This window comes from Lepidochelys kempii, chromosome 7, assembly GCF_965140265.1.
Source record: "Lepidochelys kempii isolate rLepKem1 chromosome 7, rLepKem1.hap2, whole genome shotgun sequence".
NCBI lineage: Eukaryota > Metazoa > Chordata > Testudines > Cheloniidae > Lepidochelys > Lepidochelys kempii.
In genome coordinates this window covers 56,986,520-57,008,702 of record NC_133262.1, presented here as the reverse complement: position 1 = coordinate 57,008,702, position 22,183 = coordinate 56,986,520, and the positions used below count along the sequence as shown (strand labels likewise).

General features: G+C 41.5%; 1 protein-coding gene across 4 annotated transcripts in view; it reads right to left on the bottom strand.

The window, feature by feature from the left end:
• The window catches only part of TM9SF3 (transmembrane 9 superfamily member 3), a 93,726-nt gene that overhangs the window by 66,461 nt on the left and 5,082 nt on the right, over positions 1-22,183 (bottom strand). For 3 of the 4 annotated variants that reach the window (XR_012159928.1, XM_073352979.1, XM_073352980.1), the window contains exon 2: positions 11,412-11,607. Coding sequence is in view for 3 of the 4 variants with exons in the window: in XM_073352979.1 (XP_073209080.1) it covers positions 11,412-11,607 (196 nt within the window). In the remaining variant the exon portion in view is untranslated. Of the gene's footprint in view, positions 1-11,411; positions 11,608-13,436; positions 13,720-22,183 lie in introns of those variants that run through there. The other variant, XM_073352981.1, reaches the window with a different exon arrangement.

Sequence of the window (22,183 nt, the reverse complement as noted above, 5' to 3'; positions counted from 1 at the left end):
AAAGGAGTACTTGTGGCACCTTAGAGACTAACAAATTTATTAGAGCATAAGCTTTCAGTGGAATGCATGCGATGAAGTGAGCTGTAGCTCACGAAAGCTTATGCTCAAATAAATTGGTTAGTCTCTAAGGTGCCACAAGTACTCCTTTTCTTTTTCAAAAAGAACATGTTTTTCAGCTGTTTGGTATTTTCAGCTATTTGGTATAGAGCGGGAGCAAAGCAAATGGGAAAGAAACAGACTGAAGAGAAGACAAAAATGGGAAGGTGACAAAGAATGTAGAAGACGACACACGGAAAAGGAAGTGAACCTGAAACTTCAAATTGGAAAGCTATTTGAATTACTGAAAATTCAATATATAAATGTGGTTAACAGGCAAGTACTTTCAGTAGCTGCCATGTTACTGAGTGACATTTTATGTGATGTCTGGATTTCAAGCCTTGCATTTCCTTCTGAAGGGAATCAAGTTAAAAGCACATATTTTTTTTAAAATGCTTATTCTGGTAGTAACACTTTAAATTATTAAAGCTAGAGTTCTAAAAATCTACTTCACATAATGCGAGTCTATTTTCATTATTCAATCTGAGTGAAATAATCAACAGTGAAAATGAGTTTTTTAGGTCAGATGTTCTCAAACTATCATATTGTGGACCACAAGCTAATGGAGATAAGCTCACAAACAAACTCCTCATCCAACTCTGGGCAGTGAGGACACTTCCCGTTTCCAACCTGAGGTTCTAAGCTCTTTGGGGCAGGAACTGTCACTGTCTGCACTATGCCTAGCACAATGAGACCTTGTCCTGCATCCTCTAGATGCTACTGCAATATAAATATCAATCATCATCATCATCCCCCCATGGTAAAGAGTTCTTGCTTACATAAAGAAGGTGTTAGGAAGTTAACATTATTTTAGCGCAGCTAAAATTAACTGGTAGTTGGAAACAACAACTTCAATGCCATTCAACCAGTCAGCACTCTGCAAATGGCTACCAAGAGCTCTGGGTGACAGACCACTTTGAGATCAGTTTTAGGCCATTTAACTATCAGGTTCTCATGCCTGGCACAATGTGATGCTGAAATGGCACACACAAAGTTCTGTTTGTTTTTTTAAATGGATCCCATTCAGTTCTCATTTTTAATTCACAGAAACATTTCTGTTGGTCCTTACCTTTCTGAAGGGTAATTTTAGGCCAAATTTGACCCGTGTGTGTTTAACAATTGCTCAGAGATCACAACAAAAGCATCTATTAGTAGAACATTATGATTCTTGTTAAGTATAAAATGGTCAAAGAATGGCAACAACACAGCAAGTCCAATGATGTTTTATTTTGGAAAAAATGTAATTCCCCCCTTAGTAACAAATCCAAAGCGTAGGGACTAACTGCTTTTTCTAATTTATGCCAAGCTGACTTTAAAAAGGGTTATGGTGAAATCCTGCCAACCAGAAAATATGAATATGAATATGCCCCAGAAAAATATAGGCTCAAACTCAGCATAGGCATAAGTGGGTTTAACCAATATCCATAGCTCAGCAACACCATCAGATTCAAATATAACTCTGAACTCCCTGGCCTTTGTCTGCTATAAGACAAACCTTTAAATGTGTGAAAAGGTAAATGCCAGGAATCTGCAAGTCCATTACAATATTTGTACACACACAGATACTAGTTTTGTTTTTAATCAAATGATAAACATCTGAATACAGTGATTAACTCAGACAATGCATAAGCAAGATTACTAAAGTATAGCCATGTAAATTGATGCATATAATTGTCCTTCTTGACTCTGTTATTTAGTTGTATTTCAGAACCTAAGCACTACCTTGTGGTTGTGAAGAAACACTTTAAAATGTTAATTAACAGGAACTAGTATAGCAATGTCTGCCTCAGGGCTTGCCTGCACAGGAAGTTATTCCAGAATAGCTATCTAGCTTTAAATACACACCCTCTCCCTTGCTCATTAATGACCAGGCTCCAAAAGTCTAATGATATAAAACCACACTGTCCTGAACTGGACAACTCTTCTGCCCTCCACCCTAAGCCAAAGCAATCTCAAAGTAGAGAGAAAGCACATTATTTCCTTTCTGACTTCTCATTAGCTTGGGGATGTTTGGTCTTTTCAAAACAGAACCAAAGGGACAGTTCTGAAAATGGGATTCAGAGGAGCTGAATATCATACAGAATGGGGTGGATAAGTCAAGGACTTAAATATCTGCAATTGTGGTATTAGTAGGAAGAGTTTTAGTGTTAAAGACACCTGAGAGGGTGAAGTTCAGAAAAATCTAGCCATTTATGCAAGGCTCATCTCCACAGTATCAGCACCTGCACACACCTTTAGAAAGGCAGCCATTTTAATTAGGATGAAAAACCCCATCCCATGATGAACAGAGAGATCGGAAAAACACAGAGTGAAGAAACTGGTCTAGAAACAGAGTGAAGAAACTGGATGAACAGTTATTGAATGTGAGCTGTTCCTAGCTCAAAGCATATTCTGAAAAGCCCTATTTTCCAGTGTAAAGGATCTCAGATAGGCTGTCACAACACTGCTGAATCTGTATTAGAGGGAGCTAGCCTAGTGAGTTTTCTTCACTCATACATTTTTCACATTTATTCAGAAAATAAATCTGTACATTTGGAGACTTACAATCCCCGTCCACAAGTTGTTGCACCCCTGACACATCTGGGAAATACCTTTTCCTGATTCTTCTCCATTAAAAGGAGGAGAGGGAAGGACACTGCAGCAAGTCTCTTCCTCCAATACTAAAGCATTTACAGAAATGTCCGAGAAGGTATTCAGAGACCTCTGAGAAAGACTTATGTGAAGGCACCAGATCCTGATTCTGAGCCCATTTCTTCAGAGATATAATAGGGAAAGAGAAGGTTCTGCAATGATCAAATAAGATTTTTGACTATAAAGAGATCTCTAAACAGGACAGAGGACAGAAACGAATGGATTGTTCAACCTGCATATCCAGCTTTCTTGAGGATGGGAAGAGTATGACATGCAAAGAATGTTGGCACAAGAACAAATCAGCATAAACTGGCCATGAATACATTTAGAAATTAGAAGGTTTCTAACCATCAAAGAGGTTCTGGAACAGCTTTCCAATAGGAGTAGTGGGGGCAAACCACGCAAGTTTTAAGATGGAGCTTGGAAAGTTTATAAACAAAATTCTGTGACAGGGTTGCCTGCGAAAGCAGGGGACTAGACTCAAGACTGGAAGGGACTTCCCTACATAGGGACACAATGACCCAGGTCTAAACCAGCCTGATTAACACTGGCAATGATGGTGGGAGTCAGGCTTTATAGCCCTTTTTATGTCTCTATGGGAAAGAACTCCTAATCTCGGCAGGCTGAAATACTGGGTGGTTGAAAGAGCCCATTTCCTTCCCTTGGCAAAGCTGTTTTCCCCACTATTAAAAAAAAAATTCTAAGGTTACTGAAGCCACTACTTCCATTCCAACAGGAAAAGTTTCTGTTCTCATACTACACAGAAACATTTATGATGGAAGCAACAGTCTGATAGACCACAAAACAACCCACTGCTGTTCCCATAGTCATGAAAATAAAAGAGCCATCCTCACCGACCAAAAAACCTGAGATGACAGAGAAGAGCATCAGTAACTGACTTGGTGTATGGCTAATCTTCTGGAAGTCAAGAAACAGCGTGGGGGAAAAAAGGGAAAGTAGAATACACAATGAAAGGGCACAAATATTCTCATGTGCCTGCCTGAGATAGAGAAAGAAGAAAATCCCCACCTGTACTGGTAACCACCAAGTCACACAAACTGACTTCTTTTCCAAGCTGTTCCCATATCTATGGTGTGCTCTTGCTAACGGGGATGACGCAGAAAATTAGTCAGATAAAATATTGTTTTCATTCATATTTAGTAAAATCCATGATCTGTAAATATAGTAAATTAGTAACAAAAGGATTGTTTTCTAGGGTGGTTGCCAGTATCATTGACTGGTATCAGCAGATTCGTCTAAAGGATAGGGTCAATTTAAAAATCATGTTAACACAAGTGTCTTTCCTTGTGTTAGCAACAATGCTTTAAATTGTTAAAACTGAAAGTTATAAAATCTAATTACATTTTGCCATTTATGCCTGTCACCAGGTCTCCACAGGCTTCCTCCCTCTTGAGCCTGCACCCTGTGTTTAGGCTGGTACTGTATAATAAAGAATCTTCCACACCTTCTTTTGCTGGATCACCCAAGTGTCTTTATTTACAGTGTTCATGCAGTTCCCAGATCCCCCAACAGCTAGTGCCCCCCAGACCCTCCCCAGGGTCTCCTGGCTTTTGAGGCTTCCTTCTTTGGTAAGGAGACCGTGATACCACCCTCCTGTCTCCTCCCAGGCTAGCACCCCCACTGAGGTTTGCCCAGGGCTTTTATAGCCCTCTCAGCATGTTACTCTGAGCCAGCCCTCATTAGGGCTTGCAGCTAGGCTCCCTGCTGTATACCAGTCTCTCTACTCCTGGCCAAAGAGCAGGCTGCAGCCAGCATTATGGCAGGGCCTTAAAGGGGTTTACCCCTGCCCTGACACAATGCCCCTCATTGTTTTTCACTTTGTAAGATTAGGAAATAGAGAGTCTTATTTTGGAGACATTTGGCTACCCAGAACCTCAACCCATTATCCCCAACTGCTGGAAGAGGGAAGGCTATTGCAACTTTAACCAAGATAGTGGAATAGGTTTGGGGGACTGGGTCGTGTTGAAGAATGGTCCATCTTTTGTATTCGGTTCTGCCTGCTAGATATCTGAATTAAGCATCACACACACCCCTTAGTTGACAGAAGGAAGAAAGAGCTTTGCCAACTTCCTCCCTTCTAAAGCCTTCTAGGTACTGCAAGGGGTGAGAATTTTCACTACCCTATTGATTCTAAAAACTCTTGGTTGCTCTGAAAAAGAGGATTCCTCTATTCTACAATAGTCCCAAACTTTTCTGTATGCCCTCTGCTGCTGCTCAGAGCTCTCTCAAGCAGTAGCATAAAAATAACATGATTTTTGACACCCTCACTATTGCCTTTAGGGTTATAAATAGCAGCAATTATGACTAATTAACTTCATTTTGCAGCAGCTTAAGGATTTATAAGCAGCAGCAGCAACACTGGAGTTCTGTCTGCAGATTCAGGAAGACAAAACTCCCTAGGTCTGCCTTCGGTATGGTAGGTTTTCACCATCTTAAAACATTCTGCCTGTTAAGCAAAACTTCATTTCCACAGAAGTTGATGGTATAGATCTCCACACTCAAAGACAGCTTTCCACTGACCAGCCTTAAATAGATTTTTCAAGTCTAAGTCACATGAAGTTCATAATAATGAATGCAAGATCCCAGTACATCTGTTTTAGCAATTTTAAAGGGAAATATTAGGAATGTTTCAGATTATCTAGCTAAAGTCAGAACATTATTTCTTTTAAGCACGTGTCCCTTCTTTAGTATTATGGAGGGGCAGAGGAAAAGAGCTTACATAGCAAAGAATAAGATTTCATGTCATCATCTTATTTGGTTTAGTGATCCTAGAGAGTGGGGCTCCTGAAAGTGCCGGGGGGACCGCTGTTTCTTTGACCTCTGTGTCCTTTGCAAGGTTTATCAGAATTCTCTTACTCTAGGAACTCTTTTTGGCATGTGCAGAGAATGAGTTGTAACTAACTACGTTCCCCCTCCACCCCCAAGTCACAACAATCATCTTTCCAAGTCTTACCTAAAGGATAGACCATCCTTTTATCCAGCAGCTTTCGATTTAGTACTGGGTCGCGGAATGTAAGGCACTGGGTCACGGCAGCTCTGGTCAGCACCACCGACCGGGCCGCTAAAAGTCCCGTCGGCGGTGCTGCCAGCCTGAGGCAGGCTAGTCCCCGCCTGTGCTGACACTGCGCTGCGCCCCGGAAGCAGCCAGCAGCAGGTCCAGCTCCTAGGTGGTGGTGGGGGGAGGAAGGAAGGAAGGAAGGAAGATGACACAACACAGAGCTCCACACTCCCATTGGTAGTTCTCGGCCAGTGGGAGCTGGGGGGAGAGGAGGGGAGGAGCAGTGCCTGCAGGTGAGAGCAGCATGGAGTCACTTGCACCTCTCCGCCTAGGAGCCAGACCTGCTGCTTGCCACTTCTGGGGAGCAATGCAGTCCATGGCACAGGGACAGGCAGAAAGCCTGCCTCAACACCGCTGCTAACTGGGAGTTGCCCGAAGTAAGCCCGCACCCTGATCCCCTGCCCTACCCTGAACCCCAAACCTTTCATCCCCGGCCTCACTCCAGAGCCTGCATCCCCTGCCCAGAGTCCTGACTCCTTCCCACACCCCAAACTCCTGCCCCAGCTCTGAGCCCCCCCCCAAACCCGGAACCCCCCTCCTGCACCCCAAATCCCTCATCCCCACCACAGAGCATGCACCTCCAGCCCAGCCCAGAGCCCCCCTCACACTCTGAACCCCTCATTCCCAGCCCCACCCTGAACCCCAATCCTCTGCCCCAGCCCTGAGCCCTTCCCACACACCAACCCCCTCATCCCCAGCTCCGTTGGGTCGTGGACATCAACAATTTTCTTCAACTGGATCACCAGAAAAAAAGGTTTGAAAACGACTACTTTTATCCACCCATTTCCACAAGTGTTTCCTACCAAAGTGGCTTAGAAAATAACTAGCGTTTAACCCACTGAAAAGGAAAAGCCTAATCTGTCTTTTTCCCCTTTTATCAGCCAGGGAAGTAAGAGCTACCTTACCTGACAGAGGAAATGGTAGTGGTTTCCACTCCCTAGGTTAAGTCTGACTATGTTAAAAGAATGAGGAGTACTTGTGGCACCTTAGAGGCTAACAAATTTATTTGGGCTAAAACCCACTTCATCAGATGCATGGAGTAGAAAATATAGTAGGAGATACACACACACACACACACACACACACACAGAGAGAAAACATGAAAAGATGGGGGTTGCCTTACCAACTCTAACAAGACAAATCAATTACAGTGGGCTATTATCAGCAGGAGGAAAAATCACTTTTATAGTGGTAATCAGGATGGCCCATTTCAAACAGTTGACAAGAAGGTTGAGTAACAGTAGGGGGGGGGGAAATCAGCATGGGGAAATAGTTTTTAGTTTGCGTAATGACACATCCACTCCCAGTCTTTATTCAGGCCTAATTTGATGGTGTCCAGTTTGCAAATTAATTCCAGTTCTGCAGTTTCTCATTGGAGTCTGGTTTTGAAGTTTTTGTTGTTGAAGAATTGCCACTTTTAGGTCTGTAATTGAGTGTCCAGGGAGGTTGAAGTGTTCTCTGACTGGTTTTTGAGCGTTATAATTCTTGACGTCTGATTTGTGTCCATTTATTCTTTTGCATAGAGACTGTCCAGTATGGTCAATGTACATGGCAGAGGGGCATTACTGGCACATGATGGCATATATCACATTGGTAGATGTGAAGGTGAACGAGGCCCTGATGGTGTGTTCCCTATGTTAAGTGACCCTTACTACCTGTGCCAGTGACTGCCATCAAACAATGGCAGCTAATTTATAAATTCACAAGTGCAGAAATGAGCAGTCAAGTAGTGAAGCAGACGGTAAGTTAAGCTACATTTTGGGGATTCACTGCTTCTGCTAGAAACTCCAAGGAAATAGATCAGTTTACGTAAAGGCTTTTACATAGCCTTGGGAGCTTCAGTTAGATTTTGGCAATAGTCAAGATTTTGGGACACTGTACTCCATCTTGCATTTTATCTCTTCTTAAAGAGACACTCAACTAAAATTGCAAATAACCACTGGCACCTTAATATTTCAATCTTAATAGTGTAAGTCCACTTTTTGCTTTATTGACGTATTGCATTTTCAGCTTGGCGAACAAAAATAACTATAAAGTCAGTTTCACTTTCAAATTCTTAATGTTTTAATACTGGAGTTTCTAGCCCTCGTGGGCTAATCATAATCTTCAAACACCAAGTGAACCTAAACCAATACAGTGTTATCTTTCCAAGTGCGTCTGTGGCTGCTGACACGTGACAAGACTATGCTGAGTGAACAGTCAGTTTTGCTGGTTGTCATAAATATAAAGGGAAGGGTAAAGCCCTTTGAAATCCCTCCTGGCCAGGGGAAAGCTCCTCTCACCTGTAAAGGGTTAAGAAGCTAAAGGTAACCTCGCTGGCACCTGACCAAAATGACCAATGAGGAGACAAGATACTTTCAAAAGCTGGGAGGAGGGAGAGAAACAAAGGGTCTGTGTCTGTCTGTAGTCGTCTTGGCCAGGGACAGAACAGGAATGGAGTCTTAGAACTTTTAGTAAGTAATCTAGCTAGGTATGTGTTAGATTATGATTTCTTTAAATGGCTGAGAAAAGAATTGTGCTGAATAGAATAACTATTTCTGTCTATGTATCTTTTTTGTAACTTAAGGTTTTGCCTAGAGGGGTTCTCTATGTTTTTGAATCTAATTACCCTGTAAGATATCTACCATCCTGATTTTACAGGGGGGATTTCTTTATTTCTATTTACTTCTATTTTTATTAAAAGTCGTCTTGTAAAAAACTGAATGCTTTTTCATTGTTCTCAGATCCAAGGGTTTGGGTCTGTGGTCACCTATGCAAATTGGTGAGGCTTTTTATCCAACATTTCCCAGGAAAGGGGGGGGTGCAAGTGTTGGGAGGATTGTTCATTGTTCTTAAGATCCAAGGGTCTGGGTCTGTAGTCACCTAGGCAAATTGGTGAGGCTTTTTACCAAACCTTGTCCAGGAAGTGGGGTGCAAGGTTTTGGGAAGTATTTTGGGGGGAAGGACGCGTCCAAACCGCTCTTCCCCAGTAACCAGTATTAGTTTGGTGGTGGTAGCGGCCAGTCCAAGGACAACGGGTGGAATATTTTGTACCTTGGGGAAGTTTTGACCTAAGCTGGTAAGGATAAGCTTAGGAGGTTTTTCATGCAGGTCCCCACATCTGTACCCTAGAGTTCAGAGTGGGGGAGGAACCTTGACACTGGTACAGTATTATGAAGAGTAGCAAGTGAAAGTGTGAACACTCCTCTGAGTCTCAGGCTTCTTCTTGGGAAAGTTCTAAGCAACTGCAGAAGAACTGGAGAGAGCAGTAGAGACCATTCCCAGCCATGATGCTGTGGTGGAAAGTTTGAATAGTAGAATCCTTTCCCTACCTGACCCTCAGGAGAGTGCACAAGAAAACTCCTCCTTTCCAACAGCCAAAGGAAGCAGAAGAGAGCCTCTATTTTCCAGCCATATGAAAGCAAGAAATCCAGTATGAAAATGGAGCCATCACAGCATGGCCCAATGATAATGACCCAACAGAAATCCTTGTAACTTCTCCCCTCCCAGCACTTGTGGGGCTAGCCTCCTCAGCAGTATGCTGCCTCTGGACCTCACGTGCACCCTCCATATTCCCATCTATATCTGCTTTTTGCTGGTATGCTTAGTCCTCTAGAGAGAAATTGAGGACATTTTTCAAGCAGACTCATAGCAGTTTCTCACTCGTCAATAAAATGCTTTGAAACTTAAACCATGCATGCTCATCTGCATTGCTTAGCTTATCAGACCAAGCTGCTCTGTAAACTCTTCATAAGTTATGAAGATTTACCAGACAAGTTAAGAGTGGCTATGCTAAAAAACTGACCTGCCTCAGCAAATGATTTTCCAAAAAAAAAAAAAAAAAAAAATTCCTGATATTGAAAGGACTTTAAAAGACCAATGATCTACTGTTAATTAATAGTACACGTTTTCTATTATTTTTCTTAAGTAACTTCATTGTGCTTTGTGTCTCTGTAGATAAAGATTTTACCATCAGCAATGATCAGTTTTACAAAAGACTACAAAAAACCTTTTCAAAGTGGAACTTCTACCAAGTTAAGTCAAAAAGAAAAGGAGTACTTGTGGCACCTTAGAGACTAACCCATTTATTTGAGCATGAGCTTTCGTGCGCTACAGCTCACTTCATCGGATGCATACCGTGGAAATCTCCTGCTGGTAATAGCCTATCCAAAGCGATTGGTTAGTCTCTAAGGTGCCACAAGTACTCCTTTTCTTTTTGCGAATACAGACTAACACGGCTGTTACTCTGAAACAAGTTAAGTCAGTTTTGTAGCTCACTTTAACAGTCTTCAACACAGGTTACATGTAACCCATGTATTGTGCAATTTCACATTTAGTTTTAGAGATTCACTGTAGAAGCTAGGAGTTCATACAATATCATTCAGAAGAGGCAGTAAGACATTAATTATCCTGTTGATCATTATTTTAAATGTAGTAGTCCCATTATTTCTTTCTATTCATTTAACTGGAAAGTGATCAATCTTAACTGTGGAACTTCATGTCATTTCCCTCCCCTAAACCCAATTCCAATTTATTTTTAACTTTATATGCAATAAAGGTTCAAACATTGCCTATATAAGGAAAATTAATGGTAACAGTGCTTTCAGTCTGAATTGTTATAGAAAGTAGACCTCTCACTTTTTTGGTTTTTCAATTTTGTGTTTTATCAACTTTTATTTTTATAAAAATACTGGGCAAAAAAAAAATCAATAGTGAAGCTTTTACAACTGGAAGATTAAACAAGATGGATAGAATAGTCAACAACATTAATTTTGGGCAAGACTTTCAAAAGTGCTGCACCACCCCAGGAGCTGCATGTGCTCAGCATACTTGAAAAAAATCTAGTCACAGTAGTACCCACGTTCTCACTTACAAGTTCTTCCTTTATTATGCTGAAGAGCATTTGGAAGAGGTCCACAGCTCATGTCTACCCCAACAGTAAAAACAGCAACACCATAATTCCAATTTTACACACCAGTAGGAACAGTATTACCAGAACACACACAAGTTTAAAGAGTAAGATTAAAGCCACAGAATATGCTCTGTTCTACAAAACAAGTTTTCCTTCAAAATCAACCTCAAAACATTGTTTATATTCTACACTAAGTTTTTCTAAAGAGGATATATGGCTAAATATCTCATATGTCTGAGTTGTCCTGTTTTCAATAATACAGAAAAGCAAAGAGAAGCCCCTCTGATATCTACCTGTGCCAATATGTGGTATCGGGCAGTCATTTTACATGTACTCTCTACATAAATTAAGAGCTGCACTATTATATTTTGAAAACTTTTTAACCTTCAAAAATAAAAGCAATATACTCTACTTTCATACTGAGCATTCTTTGATTTTCTTCAATCCTGTCCACATTCAACATTTGAATGGCCATAATCAGTTACCACAAAAGTTTATTAGCTGCTGCAAGGAAATATCTTTAAAGATGAATGAGAGAGAAAGAAATTCAGTGTTTAAGAGACCATTTGTAATAAAGGCCTCTGTTTTCATACAGAATTGTGATCAGCAATAAGAAATCTACTAGTCAAGGGAACTGAAGGTGTTTCTTACCCAGGAGTTTTTAATTCAGAGATTCAATGTAGGGGATTTTTTAATATATCTTAGAATGCTTACCTTTAAATTTAATGTCCAGACCACTAAATTCCAATTCAACTCCTTGAAGTGCTTCTCCTAGTGTTTCATGATAATGACTGATGCTTTTTTTTGATCCCACGCAAAAGGGAAGAGAGAAGTATTTGTATGTCTCTTGGCGATTGTGATAAGGTCCTACTGTATTCATCCAAAGAACGACTTCTTCTTTATCTTGGTACTAAAAAAAAACATTGAAACATATGAGAAGTCTACCTCAGGAAAATTAAGCACATCCATTCTTCATGTTATTTAGAGAGGCAATGGTACATTTGTGGAGTTCAGAAAGGAGGGGTCCAACACCATCTGCTCTTTGAATTAGACAATTAAAAGAGCATCACATAGGACAAATATTTGGGGGAAGGGGGGAGAGAAAAGGAGAAATCTATGCCTGCTCCTCTTAGGCATTTAAACAAATATTTGGCATGAGGGTACGAAGCATCAGTGGCCCTTCACAGGTAACACTCCCAGAAATTGGAAGCATAGTAACTTACAAAAAGCATTAAAGATAAACTCCTTTATCTTTTTTATCTGCAACTGTATAAATTTACCAAAGACTGCATACAGGGTGCATAAATTGTACCTTGGTAGAACACAAGTACCCTCCATCTTAATAACTAGAAGTAGCAATGAGGGTAGCCCTCTCAACAGGGTTTTGCCCTGGACTTCTCTGTAAAAGCAATTAAAACCTCACCTCTTGTAGCTACCTCTGGTCACTAAATATAGTACCCCAGCCAGTAGCTGTCTAAAGTTTTTTCAAGCTCTATCATAATAATTCCAATACTCTTAATATATGCACTCCACAGATAAATGTCTCCAGTAATGGTCAGATATTGGGATGGACTCACAAAACTAAGACTCAAAAGTGTTTAAGTTATCACTCGGGAAAATGCTAACCTTGACTATTTTTTTATTGTGCTTTTAACAGTCTTCACAGGACTAAAATAGTTTACCTCTAGCCTTTTCTCCAAACTTCAATATATTGATGACTAATTCATCAATTCATCTAACCACGTGGATCCGGTTTTCAAGCCAGGAATAGGTGCATATAATTGTATTTGCACATGGCAAATCCCATTTTCAATCCTATTTAAGAGCTAAAATTCAGGCCCCATAAATATGCAAGAATGAAGTGTTCTCACAAGGCTGAGATGTGCACAAATGGAACAAATATTTATGTTACTTTGAGTGGAAAGGGGAATCAAATGTCAATTAGTCATAAGTGCATTTTTTATTGTGCAGTCAAAGTAACTGGTAGATGAGAGTTAGATATTTTTCATTTCAACAAATGAACAAAAGTCCTTAAACACAATAATTATGAATAGTTAACTACCATACGGCTAGTTGGGCCTAGAAAGAATTAACTACAAACCCACATGTAGAGTGCTTGAGTCATGAGTGGTTAAAAATATGTTTTATTCTGATTTATGCATTTAAGTCACCGTGTTTTGAGAAAAGATTTAATACTTTCATTCCATCATGCCACTTTATTAACAAGTCAAAGCTACATAAAATGGAAAGCCTTGTATTCTTTTGTATTACATCTGCAGCAATCAATGATAAATATCTGGTCAGCTTCACTACTGCATGTCCAGCAATAATACTAACCAGCTACTTGTCAGTTTCACTTTACTTGGGAAGTAGCAGAGGTACACAGGAGATTTTAGGGATGGGGAAGGAGAAATGAGGAGGGAGCAAAGAAAAACCATACAACATGTGAGAGAAAGCCAGAAGTGGTTCCCCGCTCTGCTATGCCAGTATAACCAGCAACTTGAAAGGTTATACTGGCACAGCATTAACAATCCATCTTTGCAGAAAGCTGAGGGAAGGTGGGAAGTATAGCACTCAACAACTGAAGTGAGCATTAGGCTCCTTACCACATTCCTGATGCTGCTGGCAGATTGGGGGCTATATCCCCATCTTTCTCTCCTTTTGTAATGCTTGACTTGACTTTTGTACCTTCCTCCAGCTAGTGGTTTTTGAGTAAATGTTCAAGTACTCAAGCATTACCTTTCAAGATCCAAGTTCAGTACTGTTTCTCTCATGCAACTGCTGATGACATGCTGACTTGTAAACAGAGTGGTATTCTTTTTCAGGAGTGGATTATGTTAATTTTCTTAAACTTCTGAACTCTTGTCTTCCACAAAGAGTGAAAAGGGAAAAAAATTAACTCCCATTTTAATAATGTACTTATTTGCAGGCAGTTTGTTACTGAATGGTGACCTCTAGACTTTTTGGAAGCATTCCAGGTCACCTTTAAAATGTATTAAATCAACTGTATACTATATGCAAGTATAAACATGGGGAAATAGTTTTACTTAGTGTAATGACACATCCACTGCCAGCCTTTATTCAAGCCTAATTTAATGGTGTCCAGTTTGCAAATTAATTCCAATTCAGCAGCAATATTACAACAAAAAAACTTCAAAAACAGACTCCAACAAGAGACTGCTGAATTGGAATTAATTTGCAAACTGGACACCATTAAATTAGGCTTGAATAAAGACTGGGAGTGGATGTGTCATTAGACAAAGTAAAACTATTTCCCCATATTTATTTTTTCCCCCTACTGTTCCTCACACGTTCTTGTCAACTACTGGAAATGGCCCATCTTGATTATCACTACAAAAGTTTTTTTTCTTCTCTCCTGCTGGTAATAGCTCACCTTAACTGATCACTCTCGATATAGTGTGTATGATAACAACCATTGCTTCACGTTCTCCGTGCGTGTGTGTATATATCTCTCTCTTCCTAATGTATTTTCCACTGCATGCATCCGATGAAGTGGGTTTTAGCCCACGAAAGCTTATGCTCAAATAAATTTGTTAGTCTCCAAGGTGCCACAAGTACTCCTGTTCTCATTGTGAAATGAGTTATCAGTTTCAGTCTTAGGCCACTGAATAAGCAAATTAAAAGACTCCCCCTACATCTCAGAAAGAGATGAGATAAAGATGGAGCATCAGATTCCACCAAGTTTCCTGGTCACTCATTACTTTATTTAAAGCAGATGTGTGTTTATTGGTAATAGTGTTTGCTATGAGCACTCTCTCCACCTTGCTATCAGAAAACTAGTTTTGATCAGTACTTTCATCTAGCAGGAACCAAAGATGCAAAAATAATCTCCACCAAAACACAATGAAACATACATCTCTTCCTCGTCATTCAAAAAACTTCATAATTAGAAAGCCATAATATCCTATCCCACAATATTTAATTAAGCCTGGAGTCTTCAAGAGTAAAATGATCAGAAGACAACAACTTCAATCATTCCAGTAAGATGTTTATCACACTTCCTCGCTATACTACCAACAAACCCTAAAAACAGGAAGCACTCAAACTGGTACCTGGACAACTCCAACATCCCGGAAGACAGGAACAGCTCTTGTCTAAGAGAGCAACTTAACTCTCTTGTACCTTGGACTGTAAACCCTCTGGGGGAGAGATCACACCTTGCCCATAAAGAACCATTTATTTATATAGTGCCATAAAGTATCAGTGTAGCAATCTTACAAATAACAGTTGCCATTCTCCCAACAGCATGAAGTGTGACTTGCCAAGAAGCCAAGACAACTACAAGTACAAGCCAAGCCAACTGTTCCCTCCTTAATTAAGCACACAACAGAAGTATTAGAGAATTTAGGCGCTTGGAAACAGACTGACTTTTTGAAGTAGGAAGAACTACCACTCGTTACACAAAAAATATATATATATAAAGCTATACACAAAAACAGTGCATCTAAAAGTGTCTTTTACTATTATTAGCTTCATCCTTGCAATGAATTGTATGGGATGTTCAACTTAGATTGTAAGTTCCTTGGGGGATGGACCTCTCGCTTTGTGTGTGAATAATTGTATTGCTATTTCTTCCAACCCAAAAAACCCACTGAAATAAAATATACTACACAATTATTCTTCAAACCTAAGAAGCACACAAAAAGGAAATCTTGCCATTTCTGCAGACAAAGACAATAATTGAGCCTCCAGTCCACTAATAAGTCAGGCCTACCACTCTTAAATGTATCCAGTTAGTATCTAAGGTCATAAATCAACTTACTTGCTTTTTTAGCACAGACACTGTTATGATCAAACAAACCATTCTGAATCTGCAAAAAACCTCAATGGATGCTGAGCTGTCTGGACAAATGCAGATCTTCTGACAAAGCTCTGAATTTGACTATCTGCTGTTGATTCTACTTATTAGCCACACCCCTCTTTCTAATCAGCCACCCCCCTCTTTCTAATCATTCCACCCATAGGTTTCTAGACAGTCCTAATTTTCTTATTGTTCCCTAATATGCATAATAACCATGGATGTTCTCACTCCCCTATTAACAGTTAAAGTTATAATCAGAATGAAATCAGAGCCTAATATTTTAGCATTAAAAAAACCTTTCAAATATGTTCATGTCAATACTTTGGAGTGACTAGTCCAACCATTAAAAAAACAAAATCTAAAGAGTCGGTCTTTTCCTTAAAAAAGGTTTTAACCTGGACAAAACTCATTAATTCCCATGGTGATGTAGAAGTGATGCTATTTGTGTATAGGTTACTGCACAGTAAGAAGTTACTAAAGGATGCAGCTGAAGCAAAGTGTACTGGCAAAATTTTAAAGGCACCTAAGATTTGTTTCTAGAGAACCAAACAATAGAGTATTATGGGAAAGAAGTAGGAACATTGTGTTAAGCTTTATTAAAAGCATCTACACATTTCAAAGACAGCAAACCAAAATCTGAATAGATCAATTGTCACTAAGTTCCCAAACTACTTCATAAAATCCATGGCCACACACTGTGAAGACACAGTGGCTGACAGGCAGCACCTTGTACTGATAAAGTTTATTTCCTACACAGAAGCATGAGTGTCTGATGAGTATCTGAACACTATGTGGAAGCAGGCTGCTCTTAAGTCAAAAGTCCTGAACAAGTTTGCATTGAAAGATTAGTGATGGAAGCCAAAAACAGTATATGGGATTTGAAAGTCCTGAGGCATTGTTTAACTTGCTTAGATCTATACAATGGAAGAAAGGCTGTCCTTCAATATATGGAAGTGTCAGGAGTTAAAGATCTTTTTCCCTTGTTCTGACTTGGAATTTCTTCCATACCCCCTTCCTCAAGAAAATCCACCGTAGGCAATGGATCATGAGGGTCTCTTAGAAGGGACAGGGAAGGCGAGTTTGGCAGCAGTATAGATTGGAATTGAATGGTATCACCTAAGACCCACCAATCTGTTACTCCATGCCATGCCAGTAGCATATGAATCAAATGAACCCGAAAAAGGGGAAGGGCACACAAGCTGAAGACTGAGGGGTCTTAAGATGTAGCACCACAAAGTGCGTGTCAGTAACTGAGTCAAGGTAACAAAAGGTACAATTAATCGTGTTTGGATCCTGGTCTGAAAGAAAGGCTTGCAGCCTTCTTGCAAAGTGCAGAGGAAAAACACACTCAGGTCTGCTCACTGAAGATCAAGGAGCATATGAGAAACCAACATGACACCCATTCGCCCTTCACACCTACGTACCAGGCTATAAACCTAAGTAACAAGTGGCAGGCACTCCCTCAGTTTGGAGAAATTATTTCAGGCACTAGGTAAGTCATTCAGCCACATCATACAGGTCTGAGAGACTGAGTTTTAAATCAATGTCATCAATATATAGAAGTCACTAAACCTACATCTTCTCACAAACCTTTCTAATTAGCCTCACACTCTGAGCAGATGTGACCAAACAGAGTCCTGAATGAGAGGATCTATTTGGCAACTGCTCATTTACTCAGTTCTATCCTCTATGATCTTAGAAACCAAGACAGCAAATCAAAGTCCCTTTTACTTCTGCTAGGGTATCGAAAGCAGCATTGAATAAGGCATGCCATGGGGGAGCCAGATGGTCTTTTCTTAAAATCACTTGTACTGTAAGATTATGTAACTGGATGTGATAGTTTCAGTCTCCTGCTATTCAAACAGCAATTTCCTCTTTAGCTACAAAAGATTCAATGACAGCTGGATTTAGGCATTTGGAGAAGAAAAAAATGAAGACTGCATCAGGAGCTCCCTATGAGGACAAACAGAATAGTCAGTGAAGAGTTAGCAGTGATCAGGTAAAGTGTGTGAGAACAACAGTGTCAAAGTCTAACTCAACAATAAGATAAGCCAACAAAACTAGGAGAAAGTAAGAGCAGATAAACAGACATTTATCTGAAGAGAGCTTCTGGTTCTCACAGCACACAAGATGGTAAGGGTTTTGATCGGTCTTGTTTAAATATACGAAATAAACATTTTTACAAAGGAATAAATTTCTGCCTCAGCTAGAAATTAATTCTAATGAGTCTTGTGGGTGACAAGCAGTAATGCAGTAATTGTGCAAAGTGGTGAAACAAGTCAGTAGTCAGTCATGATTATCGGAGCAGGGGACATGAGGTGATAACTTTACTTAAATTTAAAATCTATAGTTACAGTAACTCCTCACTTAACGTTGTAGTTATGTTCCTGAAAAATGCTACTTTAAGCAAATCCAATTTCCCCATAAGAATTAATGTAAATGGGAGGCGGGGTTAGGTTCCAGGGAAATTTTTTTTTGACAAAAGACTGTGTGTGTGTGTAGAATTAATATATATATAAAATATACACAGCATAAGTTTTAAACAAACAATTTAATACTGTACACAGCAATGACGATTGTGAAGCTTGGTTGAGGTGGTGAAGTCAGAGGGTGGGATATTTCCCAGGGGGATGCCTTACTGCTAAAATGATGAACTAGCACTCCGCTGAGCTCTCAAGGGTTAACACGTTGTTAATGTAGCCTCACACTCTACAAGACAACATGAATGGAGGGAGAGGAGACAGCATGGCAGAGACACACTCTGTGTGTGTGTGAGAGAGAGACAGACAGACACACACACACAAATTGCCCCTTTAAGTACGCTGACACCGCTCTAAGTACACTGCCCTTTTAAGTAGATCAAGTTAAGACAGTAGCTGCTGCCAGCAAGCTCCCTCCCTCCTGAGCCCTGTCCTGTCCCCCACCCTGCTTTATGGAAATGGAGTAAAGTAGTGGGGGGGGCGGGGGGACACCCTGACATTAGCACCCCTCTTCTCCCCCCCCCCCTTTGCACAGGAAGCAGGAGGCTCCTGGGAGCAGCTCCAAAGCAGAGGGCAGGATAGCACACGGCAGCGGGGAGAGGGACAGATGAACTGCCCCGCAATTGATAGCCTGCTGGGCAGCTCCCACACAGGGAACTTAGGGGATGAGGGAGCTGATAGGGGGCTGCCGGTCCACCCTGGTTCCAAGCCCCCACCAGCTAGCTCCAAGGGGCTGCTCTTCCTGCAAGCAGTGGACAAAGCAGGCAGCTGCTAAACACAGTTATAAGGGAGCACTGCGCAACTTTAAACAAGCATGTTCTCTAATTGATCAGCAAAGCAATGAAACAACGTTAACAGGGATGACTTTAAGTGAGGAGTTACTGTACTTCATTAACAAAATGCAATTCCTGTTTATAATAAAAACATAAGCAAATTTACTGGTCTATTTAAATGAAATTTTAGATTTATTTGGCTATGAAAACAAGCTTTAGCCAAGCTTCCAGGGCTCCTTCAAACCAACAAAAATTACTTATCTTGTGGCCACAAAGGACAACACTATTTTAGCAATGCCCACATCATAATCTTTATCCCCTTTCTACCCCACCTTGTACAAAAAACGTGTGTCCCTTAAAACGACTGGAAAGACAGCCTTACAGCTACAAGATGATGGCCACCTGTGTCCTAAAAAGAATATAACAGTAGACAGAACTGTTAAATAGGTGCTGTTGAATGTAACATGAAGGCAGCCAAAAAAAAAGCCAACAAATAAGAAGTGTTGCATCTTCAGGACTGGCAAAATTGGCAATTTCATGTTTTGTGCTTCATAGTAGATGATACAGCGCATATGGTCCAAGGATCCTACTAAGATAAGAAATATGTGACTATTTCTAAAACTAGAATCAGCAAAGACTGAATGAGAAACATCTTGATGGTGCCACAATCCACAAAGTCCACTACTTCAGTCTAGAATATTATAGAAGGTTGCATAAATGTACAATTTTAAATACCCTATCACCAAACTCTTGAGATGCAAGCATACCAATTTACACCAAGTTTAATTAAGTGTCACAAATTTGGTTTCATAGCATTTTCTGTATCACGTTTGACAACAGTTCTGTAATTCCGGTAACTATGTTGAGAATGTAACGATCTATTTCGACTGCGTAAACATGTAGTAACAGCCCAGAGAAGTTATCACCATAAACACAAGCTGTCCCCTTATGCCTGTGCCATCTCTGACAAACTAAAGCTTTAGAAATTTTTTTCATAATTGACACAATATTAGTAAAATATAACCATGCTCTACCTAGCACGACTATCACGGATAGGGGCATCTAAACTGCCACTTTTTAGCAGTTCTAATACTTTTTGTGGGTAGTCCTCCAGCAAGGCTGTACTGACTAGAGCTAGGACCAAATTGCAATATCCACACTAACATAAAGACATTACCAAGATACCACTGATCATGGCACACCAACAATCCAGTTTACAGCTATATTTGTAATACGGACTGGTGATTAGAAGTATTTCCATCAGTTGGCAACAATGTTTCAAGTGCCACTTTCAAGCCAGATGCAACAAACAACATAAAATAAATGCATAAAGTTGAAAAAACTCTAAAAAGAAACACAGCAACAGCCAGACCATTCTTAGGCACATGGTATGTATGTTGCCAATCCATTTATTTCCACAGAGCTCATTTCAAGTGGGACAAAGCTTAGAGCTCTCTTTGGGATCCTTCATAAGAGTGGAAAAATTAGCATGGTAACCCTGCTAAGGTTAGCCTGCAGGCTACTTAATCTTATGTTTCTGAAGTCCACACAACAACTGATTAAAAGGGTGCAGCAGAAAGGTGTGGAGTATTTTTTTTTTAACCTGAAAACATCTGTCTGATAGGCGTCAGTGCCACAGAGAGTTAGTGTTGGGCTACTGAAGCTTATCTCACAATAATTCAATAGGATAAAAAGTATTTTAATCCAAGAACCAATCACGATGTTTCAGACGCATGCATCCCCGGACATGCTTCATAGAATCACAGGACTGGAGAGGACCTTGCAAGGTCACCTAGTCCAGTCCCCTGCACTCATGGCAGGACTAAGTATTATCTAGAGCAGGGGTCGGCAACCTACGGCACGCGTGCCAAAGATGGCATGTGAGCTGATTTTTAATGGCACGCTGCTGCCTGTCGGGTCCCAGCCACCAGCCCAGCTCAGCCCACTGCCGAACCCAGGCTGGCAGCGGTCTGAGCGGGGCCAGCGGCCAGGATCCCGGCAGGCAGCATCTATCATCTAATGCTATTAAAAATCCCGCCGCCCCCCCCACCCGCCCCTGTGGGGGCAGGGTGAAGAAGCTTGGTCCTGCCAGCTGCTGCTGCAGGGCAGGCAAGTTCCCCCTCCCCCGCCTCTTCCCCCAGCATGCTGGATTCCTACCCCTCCCGGCCACCAATCCGCTGATAGCCCTTGCAAGGGAGGGGGAGAAGCAGAGCCACAGCCTGTTCGCTGCTCCAGGAAGGAGGCGGAGACGAGGTGGGGACAAGGCATTGGGGAAGGGGGTTGGAATCAGAGCATATCCCCTCCAGCCCCCTGCTATGAGCTGCTCTAGGCAGCGGACTGGGAGCACCCCCACGATGCTAGCCCACACCCCCAGCCCTCTGCCCTGACCCCTGCACTCCCCCACACCCCAGCTCCCTGCCCTGACTCCTACACCCCCACACACACCCCATGCCCTAACTCTTGCACCCCCCACATTCCCACCCCAACCCCTCGCACCGAACGGGAGCTCTTGCACCCCTCTCACCAAATGGGAGCTGCCCATTTAAGCACTCCAAATCCCAAACCTCCTGCCGTAACCCTCAGCCCCCTCCCTTATTCTAGCTCCTGGCCAGACCCTGCACCCCAACCCCCAGCGTGCTCCTTCATCCCCAGCCCTGTGTTCAGTGCACTCCCACCCTCAGCTCAGTGCAGAGAGAGAGGAAGAGAATGGGCTAGAACCAGGGAGAAGGTAGGTAACCACTCTATGTAGGCAAGCCCGGGATCCTGGGCCGGAAGCTGGGACCCTGGCTGGCAGGAGCCAGTGGACAGAACCGCAAACCGCCAGCGGGCTAAGCGGTAGCGGGCTGAGCTACTCAACCCACTGCTGGTCTGGGGTCCCGGTCACTAGCCCCCCCCAGCCCGTTGCCAGTCTGGGGTTCTGGCTGCCGGTCCCTTGCCAGCTGGGGTCCCGGCCGCAGGCCCCGTTCAGCCTGCTGCCGGCCTAGGTGAACGGAACCCCAGGCTGCCAGGGGGCTGAGCGGGCCGGTGGCATAAGATCAGTATTTTAATTTAATTTTAAATGAAGCTTCTTAAACATTTTGAAAACCTTGTTTACTTTACATAGAACAATAGTTTAGTTATATAATACATACACTTAGCGAGAGAGACCTTCTAAAAAATGTTAAAATGTATTACTGGCACGCAAAGCCTTAAATTAAAGTGAATAAATGAAGACTTGGCACACCACTTCCAAAAGGTTGCCGACCCATGATCTAGACCATCCCTGACAGGTGTTTGTCTGACCTGCACTTAAAATCTCCAGTGGTGGAGATTCCACAACTTCCCTAAGCAATTTCTTGTCGCGCTTAACCTCCCTGACAGTTAGGAAGTTTTTCCTAATGTCCAACCTAAATCATCTTGCTCCTATTTAAG